The sequence below is a fragment of the Oncorhynchus masou genome, unplaced genomic scaffold (assembly GCF_036934945.1).
Source record: "Oncorhynchus masou masou isolate Uvic2021 unplaced genomic scaffold, UVic_Omas_1.1 unplaced_scaffold_952, whole genome shotgun sequence".
In the NCBI taxonomy this organism is placed as follows: domain Eukaryota; kingdom Metazoa; phylum Chordata; class Actinopteri; order Salmoniformes; family Salmonidae; genus Oncorhynchus; species Oncorhynchus masou.
The window spans coordinates 197,358-212,979 of NW_027016018.1; the positions used below are offsets into that span (position 1 = coordinate 197,358).

General features: G+C 43.9%; 1 protein-coding gene across 3 annotated transcripts in view; it reads right to left on the bottom strand.

Annotated features, from left to right (window-relative positions):
* Positions 1 to 11,021, bottom strand: part of LOC135538402 (cytochrome P450 4F3-like) — a 48,434-nt gene extending 37,413 nt beyond the window's left edge. Inside the window, exons 1-4 of one of the 3 annotated variants that reach the window (XM_064964304.1) lie at positions 10,951 to 11,021; positions 8,974 to 9,211; positions 3,696 to 3,840; positions 429 to 482 (exon numbers count right to left, since the gene is read on the bottom strand). In XM_064964304.1, coding sequence (XP_064820376.1) covers positions 429 to 482; positions 3,696 to 3,840; positions 8,974 to 9,210 — 436 coding nt within the window. In that variant the 5' untranslated portion in view covers position 9,211; positions 10,951 to 11,021. Of the gene's footprint in view, positions 1 to 428; positions 483 to 3,695; positions 3,841 to 8,973; positions 9,212 to 10,138; positions 10,237 to 10,857; positions 10,925 to 10,950 lie in introns of those variants that run through there. The other 2 variants (XM_064964302.1, XM_064964303.1) reach the window with 2 other exon arrangements.
* Positions 11,022 to 15,622: the final 4,601 nt, after the last annotated feature.

Consider the following 15,622-nt stretch of genomic DNA (forward strand, 5'->3'; position numbering starts at 1 on the left):
TTACTGACTGTCACTAGGACAGAGGATCCTAAAGTACTGTATATAGTATAGGAAATATTACTGACTGTCACTAGGACAGAGGATCCTAAAGTACTGTATATAGTATAGGAAATATTACTGACTGTCACTAGGACAGAGGATCCTAAAGTACTGTATATAGTATAGGAAATATTACTGACTGTCACTAGGACAGAGGATCCTAAAGTACTGTATATAGTATAGGAAATACTACTGTGACTGTCACTAGGACAGAGGATCCTAAAGTACTGTATATAGTATAGGAAATATTACTGACTGTCACTAGGACAGAGGATCCTAAAGTACTGTATATAGTATATGAAATACTACTGTGACTGTGAGAGAGGATTTGATTTGAGAGTGTATTGTATGTATAAAGTAAATGAAAGGTGTTCATGTTTTGTACTTACCCAGCCATGGTCTCAGGAACCCATAGAAAAGCTCATCTTTGACTGTGATGGAAGCTGCAAGGATGGAAAAATGGTGTTGGTCTACTTGCTAAGGAGAAAAGCAGACAGCATGGTAGTAGGAAGAAGGGGTGCAGAGGGTGCGGCAGCACCACCTGGTGGTGAGATGGTAAAACCATGCGAGGGAGTTCTTTTTTCCACAAGCCTTTTTCTCATGACAAATTAACTCAACTTTAAACACACTGGCTTGCTCGCACACTGGAGCCAGTAGCACAATTGACAACCAAATCACATGTTTAGACCTATCTTCTCTGTCTAAACCGACAAACATTTAAGCCTAATTGAGATGTGAGGTAGCCTATCTAATTTGCAAAATTAAGACCTACAAGAGTCAATTGAACCACGACTCGCGCTCCCGAAACAAGTGCGTTTGTCTCATCAACATCACTGTTCACACTAGCAACCTATTCTAAATGACACACTAGCAGTTAGGGGGGGGGGTTATAACCTATTCTAAATGACACACGAGCAGTTAAGGGGGGCTATAACCTATTATAAATGACACACTAGCAGTTAGGGGGGTGGGGGGTTATAACCTATTCTAAATGACACAGTACTGTTAGGGGGATTCTAACTTATTGTAAATGACACATTGGCCATTAGGGTGGTTATAACCTATTCTAAATGACCCAGTAGCCATTAGGGTGGTTATAACCTATTCTAAATGACACAGTAGCGGTTGGGAGGTTAAAACCTATTCTAAATGACACAGTAGCCATTAGGGTGGTTATAACCTATTCTAAATGACACAGTAGCCGTTAGGGGGGTTATAACAAATTCCAAATGACACAGTAGCCGTTAGGGGGGTTATAACCAATTCTAAATGACACAGTAGCCATTGGGGTGGTTATAACCTATTCTAAATGACACAGTAGCCGTTAGGGGGGTTATAACAAATTCCAAATGACACAGTAGCCGTTAGGGGGGTTATAACCAATTCTAAATGACACAGTAGCCATTGGGGTGGTTATAACCTATTCTAAATGACACAGTAGCCATTAGGGTGGTTATAACCTATTCTAAATGACACAGTAGCCATTAGGGTGGTTATAACCTATTCTAAATGACACAGTAGCCATTAGGGTGGTTATAACCTATTCTAAACGACACGCTAGCAGTTAGGGGGGTTATAACCTATTCTAAATGACAAACTAGCAGTTGGGGGGTTAAAACCTATTCTAAATGACACAGTAGCCATTAGGGTGGTTATAACCTATTCTAAATGACACAGTAGCCGTTAGGGGGGTTATAACAAATTCCAAATGACACAGTAGCCGTTAGGGGGGTTATAACCAATTCTAAATGACACAGTAGCCATTAGGGTGGTTAGAACCTATTCTAAATGACACAGTAGCCATTAGGGTGGTTATAACCTATTCTAAATGACACAGTAGCCATTAGGGTGGTTATAACCTATTCTAAATGACACGCTAGCAGTTAGGGGGGTTATAACCTATTCTAAATGACACGCTATCAGTTCATAAAAAAAGCCTAAACTAGACGAGAAGCATATTTTATTCCAAAACTTTAGCGCATGATTGGAACACATATTTCCCCACTTTAATCAATCAGTACATTTTGAATGTGTGATAAGGCTGTCGTGACTTGGTAAAGAAATGTATCTTGTCCTGTTTGTGTATCCCATCAGTGTGTTTTTGTATGCAGTCATGTATGTAGGCCTAATGGGAGCTTGGGTGAGCAGGACGGGAGTGTGTATGGGAGCTTGGGTGAGCAGGACGGGAGTGTGTATGGGAGCTTGGGTGAGCAGGACGGGTGTGTGTATGGGAGCTTGGGTGAGCAGGACGGGAGTGTGTATGTGAGCTTGGGTGAGCAGGACGGGAGTGTGTATGGGAGCTTGGGTGAGCAGGACGGGAGTGTGTATGGGAGATTGGGTGAGCAGGACGGGAGTGTGTATGGGAGCTTGGGTGAGCAGGACGGGAGTGTGTATGGGAGCGATCAGTACCACCCCCCCGTAGCTATGACAGACAGCCTATTAGTGTATGGGACAGTGGGAAAATGTATCCACTTTAGGGTGGCAAAGCTTTGATGGTAATTCAATTGTTCTCCACAAGCCCCTGATCAAATTAATATATAACCTCTCTAAATAAAATTATGTTTTCACACATTTACATATCTTGTTGAATGTGAGTCTAAAATGTTTGAAGGCTGATTAAAGAATGTTGAAGAGAAGTTGGAATGTTCACATGCTGGTTGAAAATGACTGTATCAAACAGCAATGGATCCATCCTATTGGATGGATGTTATGTTAAAAACCACGAGATTGGTCCATTTTTGGGGGGGGGGCTGTTGTATCTAATGATTTACCTCGACTGATTCACCATTGAAACCAGAGTGTTTCAAATAGCAGAACAACATATTTGTTTTTAGGGAAGTTGGTCAAGGAAATGAAGATATCTATATCTGGTACCATGTTGTTTTTATAGTACAATACTCTGCTGTATATTAACACCCAGCATACTGACATGAAAGGTGTGATCTGTAAAATACCACAAACAAACAACTTAAGTAGTACTTGAAAGTATTTTTTTAACTTATTAAGTACTTCACACCCTTGTCACGTGGTAACAGAGCATATCCCTATACTGCCCATTCTGTCTCCTTGCACCCCAATATGAATACGTGTACAGTATATGAACCCCCCCCCCTCAAGGTGGCCCCATAGACATGTCATTACCAATCCCAATTGTTTCATACCTTAAATAGTGTTGTATCATCAAGTTTATAATATATCAATTGAGTTAGTATGAGAAGATTGTTCCCTGACAACACTAGATTTCACTAGATTTCATTCCCTCAGTCTATGACCCCTAACTAACTGCATAAGGAGTCATAACATATAATGTAGTGATAGCCACATGTAGCTTCCTCTGATAAGTGTTATTGATATCGAAATATTACCCACAGTCCTTACTGAAAATTGTTGTTAGACTTTGTCAGCCGAAAGTAGACAAATGTGTGAAATGTGGCCCTCTGGTCCATGGACTAAATGAAGTGGTCTTCTGTATACAGGGCACACTGTTCATTAGGGCACACAAGTCAAAAAAAAAACGTTTTGAAACATTTAACAATGGGAAATGAAAATGAGCACTTCTTATTGGACAATTCCAGTTAGTCCCTCCCGGGTTACAGTTGGTTTTCTTCAGTTTGGTTCCCTAATGAACAGGACCCAGGAGTGAAAGATGTATGTACCTGGTGCCAGCAGCAGAGGCTTGATGTAGTCAGGGTGGAAGAGTCGTACCAGGGAGTAGAAGGGGCCCAGAAACCAGGAGCAGGAGTGGCTGTAGGTTCTTACTAGCTGATCCACTGCCTGCAGGCCTTCCTCCGTGCTCCTCATCTACACACCACACACACACACACCACACACACATAGGTAGAAACACACAACACACACACACACACATAGGTAGAAACACACAACACACACACACACATAGGTAGAAACACACAACACACACACACACACATAGGTAGAAACACACACACACATAGGTAGAAACACACAACACATACACACACACACACACACACACACATAGGTAGAAGCACACAACACACACATAGGTAGAAACACACAACACACACATAGGTAGAAACACACAACACACACATAGGTAGAAACACACAACACACACATAGGTAGAAACACACAACACACATAGGTAGAAACACACACACCACACACACGTAGGTAGAAACACACAACACACACACACACATAGGTAGAAACACACAACACACACACACACGTAGGTAGAAACACACACACACACACACAGGTAGAAACACACACACACACACAGGTAGAAACACACACACACACACGTAGGTAGAAACACACACACACATAGGTAGAAACACACAACACACACACACATAGGTAGAAACACACAACATACACACACACACACACGTAGGTAGAAACACACACACACACCACACACACATAGGTAGAAACACACAACACACACACACACACACATAGGTAGAAACACACACACACACACACAGGTAGAAACACACACACACACACACACACACACACACACACACACACACACACACACACACACACACACACACACACATAGGTAGAAGCACACAACACACACATAGGTAGAAACACACAACACACACATAGGTAGAAACACACAACACACACATAGGTAGAAACACACAACACACACATAGGTAGAAACACACAACACACATAGGTAGACACACACACACCACACACACGTAGGTAGAAACACACAACACACACACACACATAGGTAGAAACACACAACACACACACACACATAGGTAGAAACACACAACACACACACACACACACACACACACACATAGGTAGAAACACACAACACACACACACATAGGTAGAAACACAACACACACACACACACACACACATACACACACACACATAGGTAGAAGCACACAACACACACATAGGTAGAAACACACAACACAAACATAGGTAGAAACACACAACACACACATAGGTAGAAACACACACACACACACACAGGTAGAAACACACACACACACACGTAGGTAGGTAGAAACACACACACACCACACACACATAGGTAGAAACACACAACACACACACACACATAGGTAGAAACACACAACATACACACACACACACGTAGGTAGAAACACACACACACAGCACACACACATAGGTAGAAACACACAACACACACACACACATAGGTAGAAACACACACAACACACACACACACAGGTAGAAACACACAACACACACACACACACACACATAGGTAGAAACACACAACACACACACACACACACACACACACACACACACACACATAGGTAGAAGCACACAACACACACATAGGTAGAAACACACAACACACGCATAGGTAGAAACACACAACACACACATAGGTAGAAACACACAACACACACATAGGTAGAAACACACAACACACACATAGGTAGAAACACACAACACACATAGGTAGACACACACACACCACACACACGTAGGTAGAAACACACAACACACACACACACATAGGTAGAAACACACAACACACACACACACATAGGTAGAAACACACAACACACACACACACACACACACATAGGTAGAAACACACAACACACACACACACACACATAGGTAGAAACACACAACACACACACACACACATACACACACACACATAGGTAGAAACACACAACACACACATAGGTAGAAACACACAACACACACATAGGTAGAAACACACAACACACACATAGGTAGAAACACACACACACACAGGTAGAAACACACACACACACACACGTAGGTAGGTAGAAACACACACACACCACACACACATAGGTAGAAACACACAACACACACACACACATAGGTAGAAACACACAACATACACACACACACACACGTAGGTAGAAACACACACACACAGCACACACACATAGGTAGAAACACACAACACACACACACACATAGGTAGAAACACACACAACACACACACACACAGGTAGAAACACACAACACACACACAAACACATAGGTAGAAACACACAACACACACACAAACACATAGGTAGAAACACACAACACACACACACATAGGTAGAAACACACAACACACACACACACACACAGGTAGAAACACATTTTGTTTATAATATGAATAAAGATAAACACGTATATATTTCATTAGGAAAACAAAGAAAGGCCTCCAGTGTTGCCAGCATTAGGGAGGCTGGGGGGGGGAGGTTCCTCCAGCATTAGGGAGGCTGGGGGGGGAGGTTCCTCCAGCATTAGGGAGGCTGGGGGGGAGGTTCCTCCAGCATTAGGGAGGCTGGGGGGAGGTTCCTCTAGCATTAGGGAGGCTGGGGGAGGTTCCTCCAGCATTAGGGAGGCTGGGGGGAGGTTCCTCCAGCATTAGGGAGGCTGGGGGGGAGGTTCCTCCAGCATTAGGGAGGCTGGGGGGAGGTTCCTCCAGCATTAGGGAGGCTGGGGGGAGGTTCCTCCAGCATTAGGGAGGCTGGGGGGGAGGTTCCTCCAGCATTAGGGAGGCTGGGGGGGAGGTTCCTCCAGCATTAGGGAGGCTGGGGGGGAGGTTCCTCCAGCATTAGGGAGGCTGGGGGGGGGGTTCCTCCAGCATTAGGGAGGCTGGGGGGGGGGAGGTTCCTCCAGCATTAGAGAGGCTGGGGGGAGGTTCCTCCAGCAGAGAGGCTGGGGGGGGTTCCTCCAGCATTAGGGAGGCTGGGAGGGGGAGGTTCCTCCAGCATTAGGGAGGCTGGGAGGGGGAGGTTCCTCCAGCATTAGAGAGGCTGGGGGGGGGGTTCCTCCAGCATTAGGGAGGCTGGGGGGGGGGAGGTTCCTCCAGCAGTAGGGAGGCGGGGGGGGGGGTTCCTCCAGCATTAGGGAGGCGGGGGGGGAGGTTCCTCCAGCATTAGGGAGGCTGGGGGGGGGAGGTTCCTCCAGCATTAGGGAGGCTGGGGGGGGGAGGTTCCTCCAGCATTAGAGAGGCTGGGGGGGGAGGTTCCTCCAGCAGAGAGGCTGGGGGGGGTTCCTCCAGCATTAGGGAGGCTGGGGGGGAGGTTCCTCCAGCATTAGGGAGGCTGGGGGGGAGGTTCCTCCAGCATTAGGGAGGCTGGGGGAGGTTCCTCCAGCATTAGGGAGGCTGGGGGAGGTTCCTCCAGCATTAGAGAGGCTGGGGGGGGTTCCTCCAGCATTAGAGAGGCTGGGGGGTTCCTCCAGCTTTAGGGAGGCTGGGGGGAAGGTTCCTCCAGCTTTAGGGAGGCTGGGGGGGGGGTTCCTCCAGCATTAGGGAGGCTGGGGGGGGGGAGGTTCCTCCAGCATTAGGGAGGCTGGGGGGGGAGGTTCCTCCAGCATTAGGGAGGCTGGGGGGGGAGGTTCCTCCAGCATTAGGGAGGCTGGGGGGGAGGTTCCTCCAGCATTAGGGAGGCTGGGGGGAGGTTCCTCCAGCATTGGGACATTTGAAGGTAATGTTTCATGCTGTACTATTGCTGAAACCAAACTTCCATGTGCAATATCCAGTCACGGGTGTCACAAAAACCCACTGCTGAAACAACTGCAGGACTGATACAAAGCTACTCCTTTCTAGCCGCAGGCTGGGGGATAGTGGTGTGGAACGAGTGGCCAATGAAGACTTCACAAGGAGATGTTTTGTACTGTAAAGGGCAGGACGACTGGAGTTGTAAAAGACAGACTTTAGTTTTCAGTGTTGACAACTGTAGTTGTAAAAACAGACTCGTTTTCAGTGTTGACGACTGGAGCTGTAAAAACAGACTCGTTTTCATTGTTGACAACTAGAGTTGTAAAAGACAGACTTTAGTTTTCAGTGTTGACAACTGGAGTTGTAAAAGACAGACTTTAGTTTTCAGTGTTGACAACTGGAGCTGTTAAAACAGACTCGTTTTCAGTGTTGACGACTGGAGCTGTAAAAACAGACTCGTTTTCAGTGTTGACAACTGGAGCTGTAAAAACAGACTCGTTTTCAGTGTTGACAACTGGAGCTGTAAAAACAGACTCATTTTCAGTGTTGACAACTGGAGCTGTAAAAACAGACTCGTTTTCAGTGTTGACAACTGGAGCTGTAAAAACAGACTCGTTTTCAGTGTTGACGACTGGAGCTGTAAAAACAGACTCGTTTTCAGTGTTGACGACTGGAGCTGTAAAAACAGACTCGTTTTCAGTGTTGACGACTGGAGCTGTAAAAACAGACTCGTTTTCAGTGTTGACAACTGGAGCTGTAAAAACAGACTCGTTTTCAGTGTTGACGACTGGAGCTGTAAAAACAGACTCGTTTTCAGTGTTGACGACTGGAGCTGTAAAAACAGACTCGTTTTCAGTGTTGACAACTAGAGTTGTAAAAGACAGACTTTAGTTTTCAGTGTTGACAACTGGAGTTGTAAAAGACAGACTTTAGTTTTCAGTGTTGACGACTGGAGCTGTAAAAACAGACTCGTTTTCAGTAATGACAACTAGAGTTGTAAAAGACAGACTTTAGTTTTCAGTGTTGACAACTAGTTGTAAAAGACTGACTTTAGTTTTCAGTGTTGACAACTAGAGTTGTAAAAGACAGACTTTAGTTTTCAGTGTTTGTGGTGCAACACTTACAGTAGCTTACCCTTCTGACAAACCGGAAGAACCTTTTCCTGTAAACAAAGCACTGTTGCCTAACAGTCAGCTTCACTAGCCTAATACAAAATGGTGGTCACTGAGACTTAAAACATCCACTGAATTCACAACACCAACAAAAACATTTCCTTTCCCTGGAGCAACATACATTTAAATTAATATTGGATCAGCTTTATTAACCAAAGTCAATTTCTTTTCATCTCAACATGCAGGTTGTAGTGTAGGGGTTAATGTCCTATCAATTCCATCCATTAATTCAGTCTGTACACATACATACACACACAGAGAGAGAGTCTGTTTTCTCACCTCTCCCAGGTGTCCCATCAGCCAGTTTTGTGTGGGGGGTTTACTGAAGCACCGGAGACGTCTGGTGAACTGAGCATGGCTCCACAGCAGACAGACGACACGGAGGGACAGGAGGAGGAGGACAACCAGAGCAGAGAGCTGGAGGAGAACAGAGAGGGAGCAAAGAGGAGACAGGAGACGACCCAGACCCAGGAGTTCATCTAGCAGACGATCCAGCACGGCATCAATAACAGCCATCCTGCAGAGAAACAATACCATCAACCTTAAGTCTAATAAAGCTATTCTATTCTACTCTATTCTACGGTTTTCTATTCTATTCTACTCTATTCTACTGTTTTCTATTCTACTCTACTCTACTGTTTTCTATTCTACTCTACTGATTTCTATTCTACTCTATTCTACTGTTTTCTACTCTACTGTTTTCTATTCTACTCTACTGTTTTCTATTCTACTCTACTGTTTTCTATTCTACTCGACTCTACTGTTTTCTATTCTACTCTACTCTACTGTTTTCTATTCTACTCTACTGTTTTCAATTCTACTCTACTGTTTTCTATTCTACTCTACTGTTTTCTACTCTACTCTATTCCACTCTATTCTACTGTTTTCTATTCTACTCTACTCTACTGTTTTCTACTCTACTGTTTTCTATTCTACTATACTGTTTTCTACTCTACTGTTTTCTACTCTACTGTTTTCTACTCTACTGTTTTCTACTCTACTCCATTCTACTATTTTCTATTCTACTCTACTGTTTTCTATTCTACTCTACTCTACTGTTTTCTACTCTACTCTATTCTACTCTACTGTTTTCTACTCTACTCTATTCTACTCTACTCTAGTCTAATCCATCCTCTATGATAGAGAGTAGAGACACAACAAGGGTTGAGAACACATAGAAAAACATCCCGCTTGGTCAACAGAAACAGCAGCTCTTCAACACGATGCATCTCAACTGATGTAATACTGTGCTCATAGACAGTGAAGTAGACCTACACAGTGCAAAGAGAATACAACTCTATATCACTTGAATCGGTGAATAACAACATATCCTAAACCCACTCAGTACGCTCGGTGTGACGGCTTTTCTCGCTTCAACACATAAACACTGACACCCACAGTGGTCCTAATTATAACTGGTCGTCTGCTCACACAGATTACTTGCCTTTCTTAGAAGATCTGACTGGCTTGCTTTAGTTCCTCTCGTGCACTGAGACAGTCTCACCCTTTCAACATCTCTTTATCTTAATCTCTTCTTCCACCACACACTGGCTCAACACACAACAGGAACCTACAACAGGAACCTATACAACATGCTCTAACCCTCTGGGCCCTGGTCAGAAGTAGTGCACTAGAAAGGGAATAGGGAGTCATTTGGGAGACAGTCACCATGTGGGTGTTGATATTTTAAAGAATGTGTTGCGCTGTACGGTTACATTATACAGTTACATTGCATACTGTAGGCGTGTAGGCTATTTTCTTCCCACGGATTCTCCTTAAAACTACAACTCCCATATAGCCTACTCTGTGATTCTCCACCGCTCTCCCACATTCTGATACCCAGAGGCATCATTTTTTTATCATAGCCCAAAGGTGGTTTTTCAATTCTTCCAATGTTTCATATCTTTGCCAATCAACTTGTTCTTAACAAATCTGAATAATTGTTAAATGTTTCTGTATCAATAATAAAAAATCGCTTTGGGGTCATCTTAATTCCACCTATAGTAATTTCATGAATATAAACTTGCTTTCAATCTCGGTTTCTCTGGATGTCCTGCCTGCTCGCGCTCTTCCCTCCAGGCTCCCCATCATCACGGACACCTGCCACCATCATCACTGTCACCTGCCTTCCCGCGTTATGCGCATCACGATTATTGGACTCACCTGGACTCTGTCATTCCCTCCCCCACGTCTGTCTGTTCTCCGCTTCAACATTCGTGTTCGTATGTCTCTGTACACCCGTGCTGTTCCTGTTACCTGTCTGCTCCGAATAAACGTTCAACTCCCCGTATCTGCTTCTCATCTCCAGCGTCGGTCCTTACAGAATGTTGAAGCCACCAAACGAAGCACCGGGAAGTGCTTGCTTTCAGGTTGGTGGTGACGTCGGGGGGGGGGGTGTATAAACCAGCGCGCTGGGCTGTCACGCCCTAGTTGGCTTGAGAGGTTTCTTACCACGGTTGGCTCCGAAGGCGCCCATCCCATGTCAGTCCTCGGGATCGTCGCTACGCCTCCACCGGTGTTATACCGAAAGTCTCCCCCCCCCGCCAGAATTCGCCCCTTCACGTGGACGCGCACACACTCAATTCTTCATTGTTGCAACTTTCTTGCAAGTTGAGATTTCTGCTCTTCACTCCGTTGTCAGTTCACATTTCACTGATCTTAGTAGTAGAAAGTAGGTTTTATTTGTGTCCTTCAAGGCAGCTGTCAGTGATCCCGTTAGGCGGCGTTTCATACATTTTTTTTTTGTGGCGGTTTGATCGCGGGGGAGGCACAAGTAATGTCTGCAGTTTTGGGTTTGGCTATTTTGTTTTAAGTTTATTAGTCTATAAATCTCTTTGCCAGAATTCGTCATCTCGCCCATGTCTGATTTGACTAGTAGTTCTGAAATGGTTATTGCTTGCCTACATTTTACTCCCTCTGTTTAATATAACACATACTTTAATGAATTTCGGCTGCCTATCCTGCTGAATTTTGTTCTATAGAAAGCATTTGACTGTGTGCCACAGAAAGTATGACTCTGGTGACAAAATTAAGTTAATTATTGGGGGGGGGGTTGATAAGGCCATCTATATTATTTTGTAGCTGTTTACATACCACCACAGTTAGAGGCTGGCACTAAGACAGCATTGAATGAGCTGTATTCCGCCATAAGCAAACAAGAAAACGCTCACCCAGAGCTTCCGCTTTCAAAGAGCGGGACTCTAACCCAGAAGCTTCTAAGAAATCCCGCTATGCCCCCCCCCCCCCGACGAACCATCAAACCGGCAAAGCGTCAATACAGGCTCCTAGTAGCCGGGGACTTTAATGCAGGGAAACTTAAATCAGTTTTACCAAATTTCTATTAGCATGTTAAATGCGCAACCAGAGGGAAAAGAACTCTGGACCACCTATATGACACACACAGAGATGCACACAAAGCTCTCCCTCACCCTCTATTTGGCAAATCTGACCATAATTCCATCCTCCTGATTCCAGCTTACAAGCAAAAATTAAAGCGGGAAGCACCAGTGACTAGATCAATAAAAAAGTGGTCAGATGAAGCAGATGCTGAGCTACAGGACTGTTCTGCTGGCACACTGGAATAGGTTCCACGAGTCCTCCGATGGCATTGAGGAGGACACCACATCTGTCATTGGCTTCATCAATAAGTGCATCGATGACGTCCTCCCCACAGTGACCTACATACCCCAACCAGAAGCCATGGATTACAGGCAGCATTCGCACTGAGCTAAAGGCTAGAGCTTCCGCTTTCAAAGAGCGGGACTCTAACCCGGAAGCTTCTAAGAAATCCCGCTATGCCCCCCGACCAACCATCAAACAGGCAAAGCGCCAATACAGAACTAAGATCGAGTCATACTACACCGGGTCTGAAGCTCATCGGATGTGGCAGGACCTGCAAACCATTACACACTACAAAGGGAAGTACAGCCGAGAGCTGCCCAGTGACATGAGCCTACCGGATGAGCTAAACTACTTCTATGCTCGCTTCGAGACAAATAACACTGAAACATGCATGAGAGCACTAGCTGTACCGGAAGACTGTGATCACGCTCTCCGCAGCCGATGTGAGTAAGACCTTTAGACAGGTCCGCATTCACAAGACCGCAGGGCCAGACGGATTACCAGGACGTGTACTGCGAGCATGGGCTGATCAAATAGCAAGTGTCTTCACTGACATTTTCAACACCTCCCTGTCCGAGTCTGTAATACCAACATGTTTCAAGCAGACCACCATAGTGCCTGTGCCCAAGAACACTAAGGTAACCTGCCTAAATGACTACCGACCCATAGCACTCACATCTGTAGCGATGAAGTTCTTTGAAAGGCTGGTCATGGCTCACATCAACACCATTATCCCAGAATCCTAGACCCACTCCAATTTGCATACCGCCCTGACAAATCCCCAGATGATGCAATCTCTATTGCACTCCACACTGCCCTTTCCCACCTGGACAAAAGGAACACCTATGTGAGAATGCTATTCATTGATTACAGCTCATTGTTCAACACCATAGTGCCCTCAAAGCTCATCACTAAGCTCATCACTGCCTGGTATGGCAACTGCTCAGCCTCCGACCGCAAGGCACGACAGAGGGTTGTCAAAGTCTCCAGCCACCCTAGTCATAGACCGTTCTCTCTTCTACAGCACGGCAAGTAGTACTGGAGTGCCAACTCTCAGTCCAAAAGGCTTGTTAACAGCTTCTACCTCCAAGCCATAAGACTCCTGAACAGCTAATCAAATGGCTTCACAGACTATTTGTATTGCCCCACCCCCCCTTTACGCTGATGCTACTCTCTGTTTATAATCTATGCATAGTTACTTTAATGACTCTACCTACATGTACATATTACCTCAACTAACCGGTGTCCACACATATTGACTCTGTACCGGTACCCCTTGTATAGCCTCGCTATACAGTTATTTTACTGCTGCTCTTTAATTATTTGTTACTTTTTATTTTACATTTTTTAATGAACACTTATTTTTCTTAAGACTGCATTGTCTTAAGGATCCGCCCATTTTTTTTAATTTTTCACCTAAAATGACAAGTAAGCATTTCACTATAAGGTCTACACTTGTTGTACTCGCATGTGACAAATCACATTTGATGTGACCCGAGATCAGCTAAATGCACGCAAGAGTTTGCAAGGCAGTATTGAATGTGTCACTGATTTGTCACTTTGATTACTCAAAATGATCTTTTTTTTATTTAACCAGGCATGTCAGTTAATAGCAAATTTTTATTTACAATGACACCCAACCCCGGCAAACCCAGACGACGCTGGACCAATTGCGCGCCGCCCTATGGGACAACCAATCATGGCCTTATGTGATACAGCCTGGATTCGAACCAGAGACTGTAGTGATGCTTCTTGCACTGAGATGCAGTGCCTTAGGCCAATGCTGCGCCACTCATGGAGCCCTCTTGACCTGCGCACCAACTTTGTAAACATTCATTCATAGGCCAGTTTGTAGCAACCTCATGTATAGGGAAAATTTGAGTATCATGTAGTAGCCTAAACCTATGGATGTTACATAGAGCTGGGTGAATGACAGTAACCTAAACCTGATGTTACATAGAGCTGGGTGAATGACAGTAACCTAAACCTATGGATGTTACATAGAGCTGGGTGAATGACAGTAACCTAAACCTATGGATGTTACATAGAGCTGGGTGAATGACAGTAACCTAAACCTGATGTTACATAGAGATGGGTGAATGACAGTAACCTAAACCTATGGATGTTACATAGAGCTGGGTGAATGACAGTAACCTAAACCTGATGTTACATAGAGCTGGGTGAATGGAATATGAATGACAGTCATCCAATACGCTGTAAGAGAAATAAGGCCTCTCTAAAATAATACATCATCCTTCCTCATGTTAACGACCACCGCTGATGTACAGTGTTCTTCAATCAAATACATTTTTAATCATTATAATCTTCAATTAAGATTTCTAAATATTAATCTAGCCTAATTGTTTAGTTTTTAGTGTGTAATGAGTTCTTCAATCAAATACATTTTGAATAATGAATCTTCAATTAAGATTTAAAAATATGAATCTAGATAATTGTGTAGTTTTTCATGATTTCGTGGGCACTAATCAGACAATTTTATTTTCCTCCTGAAAGGTCAATTAATCCATCTGAATGTGCAAAAGCCTGTTGTGTATTACTGTGTTTATAATGTGTATTACCGTAATTTCACCACCAGAGGGCTGGAGGGAATGAAACACTAATCATTATTGAACTTTTGTATTTCTGACAAAAATCGGATTTTCAAATTTTCTAATGATAAATCGGTATCACAATTGTCAGTGTTTATCCATTTATGTGCATCTGGGTTTTAATTAACCCAGAACTAAAATCTTGTGTTTTTCTATTTATTTAACTAGGCAAGTCAGTAAAGAACAAATTCTTATTTTCAATGACAGCCTAGGAACAGTGGGGTTAACTGCCTTGTTCAGGGGCAGAACAACAGATTTGTACCTTGTCAGCTCAGGGATTTGAACTTGCAACCTTTCGGTTTCTAGTCCAATGCTCTAACCACTAGGTTACACTGCTGCCCCCCGTGTAATTGGGTCAGATGCAGGATTACCATTTATATATGTTTACATTGTCTGTCCACACCAGGTTATTGTATGCATAATCTGTGACAAAATTCGAATGCAGTTGTCTCTGGAGAACTTGATCTAAGAATTTCCGCTCAATCTCCCCAAAATGTTTTCGCTCAATTAGTTACCATGGTTACGCATCTATTCCTCCCATTTGTTTCTTTTCAACACATTCCAATTTGGGCGTGTCCATATAGGTCAATTCCCCAGAGTGTAAAAGGTTATAATTATAACTATAATTTTTTGATGTAATGGATTATCAATCTTTGCATCCATAGCTCTGTTCAGGAATTTGAAAGTGGTTACATTTC